This window comes from Myotis davidii, unplaced genomic scaffold (genome assembly GCF_000327345.1).
Source record: "Myotis davidii unplaced genomic scaffold, ASM32734v1 scaffold221, whole genome shotgun sequence".
Taxonomy (NCBI): Eukaryota; Metazoa; Chordata; class Mammalia; order Chiroptera; family Vespertilionidae; genus Myotis; species Myotis davidii.
Genome location: NW_006293349.1, coordinates 1,653,811 through 1,656,093, shown reverse-complemented (window position 1 = coordinate 1,656,093; position 2,283 = coordinate 1,653,811). Strand labels below are relative to the sequence as shown.

At 50.2% G+C, this 2,283-nt stretch overlaps 1 protein-coding gene across 1 annotated transcript in view; it reads left to right on the top strand.

Moving 5' to 3' along the window:
- The window catches only part of ZSWIM2 (zinc finger, SWIM-type containing 2), a 189,222-nt gene that overhangs the window by 175,456 nt on the left and 11,483 nt on the right, over positions 1-2,283 (top strand). The window contains 1 exon segment of the mRNA XM_015566108.1: positions 1,365-1,465. Coding sequence (XP_015421594.1) covers positions 1,365-1,465 — 101 coding nt within the window.

Below are 2,283 nucleotides of genomic sequence, written 5' to 3'. Positions count from 1 at the left end.
GGGAGGGCGCCCCGGCCTGCGGGTGGAGAGCGGAGCCTGTGGTCTGAGCGCGAGGTCTGCGGGCAAAGCGACCTGAGACCGTCCGGCCCGCACCTGCCCCGCACGAGCCCCCAACAGTCCCCACCTGCCCCGCACGACAGGACATGGAAAGTCCACCCTCTGTCTGCAAACCGGCTGTATTTGCTAAATATCCGAAATCGGTTTTCCCCGACCCATTAGTCACTCTCAAGCTAATAAGACCCTTAAAAAAAACCCGCGGATATTTGGAATATCCGCACATCCTACCCTCACCGCTCAGCCACCAGCCACCAGCCACTCCCAGCAGCTGGTCGGCGTGGAAATTGAGTGGTTTTATGCACTGGAAGCAGTGACCGCGGATTCCTCACCGGCTTCTCCAATTAGTACATCCTTTTATCACTCTGCTTACAACACCGCATTCACTGTGCTCAGCCACGAGACGTGGTGAATACAATTAGTCTCCTTGGATCAAATTAAATGAGATAAACTCACCCATTCCAATGCACCAAACAAACAAAAACCCAAAATCTTAGAAAGGTCTTTAGCTTCACTGCAAGGCAGGAGAGAGAGAGATTTTTAAAATTAGCCATCTTTCCCCTTGCCTGAGTGTAGGCCATTTAAAAACAGTGTTGCGTGACCAGGCACGTTGTTGAAGGAGGCGAAGGCCACGGATGATGGGCGTGAGGCATCAGAGTCCAGAGTGCTAACCATTACACAATGGAAAGGCGTGAGGCATCAGACTGGCCTCAAGAACTAAGGTGCCCTGTAGCCGAGATGAAACCCTTCAGAGTCACGGAGGCCGGATTACCCCTTGAAATCTTTAATCTAATCATTTGTTCATTTAGCTTTACCCTAACCCGGTGATCGTCAAACTGCGGCTCTTGAGCCACATGCGGCTCTTTGGCCCCTTGAGTGTGGCTCTTCCATAAAATACCGACTTCTGCACATGGGCCACGAAGTTTCAATCGGACTCTATGTGCACGCCCACACGTAGTATTTTGTGGAAGAGCCACACTCAAGGGGCCAAAGAGCCGCATATGGCTCGAGAGCCGCAGTTTGCCGACCACTGATAGATGAGACAAGTACACAGGACGAGTGTGGATGGGAGGGTTGGAAGGGGTCGACCTCAGCGAACGTCCCTCCATCAGATTGAGGACGTTTTTAGCAAAGGCCAGCGTAGGAGTCCCCTAATTAAGTTAATAACAGTGTACCTACCTATATAGTTTAAGTTTAAAAAATTTGGCTCTCAAAAGAAATTTCAGTTGTTGTACTGTTGATGTTTGGCTCTGTTGACGAATGAGTCTGCTGACCGCTGCCCTAACCCCACAAGCTGCCTGGAGCTTTAGAAAGTGTGCGTTTTTGCTTTCAAGGTTTTCCTCGGAAACCCGCACATCTGTAACTGCCCCACGTTTCAGAAAAGACGGGAGCTGTGCAGGCACATCTGCTGGTAAGTGGCAGCCACACCGCCTCCCACAGGGACAGCGGGGGCCCTTCCCGGGGGTGAGCCGTGCGGGGTGGAAGGAAGTCGGTGCTGGGGACGAATACAGGCAGAATGGTCACGGCTCATCAGTATACTCCAGGGTGTTTTATTCACTCTTAAGTGTGGTTTAACTTAAAATATGCTACCACCTCTACGTGTTTTGAAGGTTAACATTTTTAATAAAAATTAATGTGTATGTTCTCATCACGTACAAATATGAAATCGATAGGACAGGGAAAGACTCCCTGATCATTCACTGCTGGGGTCCAACCCCAGCAGGTCCAGGGGTCCCCAAAGGTGTGGACGGAGTCGGCGAAGAAGGAATGACACGGAGACAGCGTTCAGTTGATCAGCAGCCTAGCCAGGATCTCTAGCCACAATCTCCAGCCAAGTTGTGTCCATGTTCTCTTGCTAGGTTCTCCAGCCACGTTCTCCAGGTTCTCCAGCCAGGCTCTGTAGCCATGTTCTCTCGCTAGGTTCTCCAGCCAGGTTCGGTTTAGGTTCTCCAGCCAGGTTCGGTCGCCAAGTTCTGTAGCTGGGTTCTTCAGCCAGGTTCTGTAGCCAGGTTCTGTCCAGGATCTTTTGCCATGTTCTCTCCAGCGAAGTTCTTCTGTCTCTAAGTACTGTATAGGTTCTGTCTCCTAAGTTCTGTGTCTTGTCTTGTTACATTCGTATTTATACCAGTTGATTCGATCCCTGTCAATTTCTATTACAAAGGTTAGGGCGTTTCTTATCTCCATTCCAGGGAGTAAAGATTATGTAGCTTAAGCATGATTGTTTGTAGT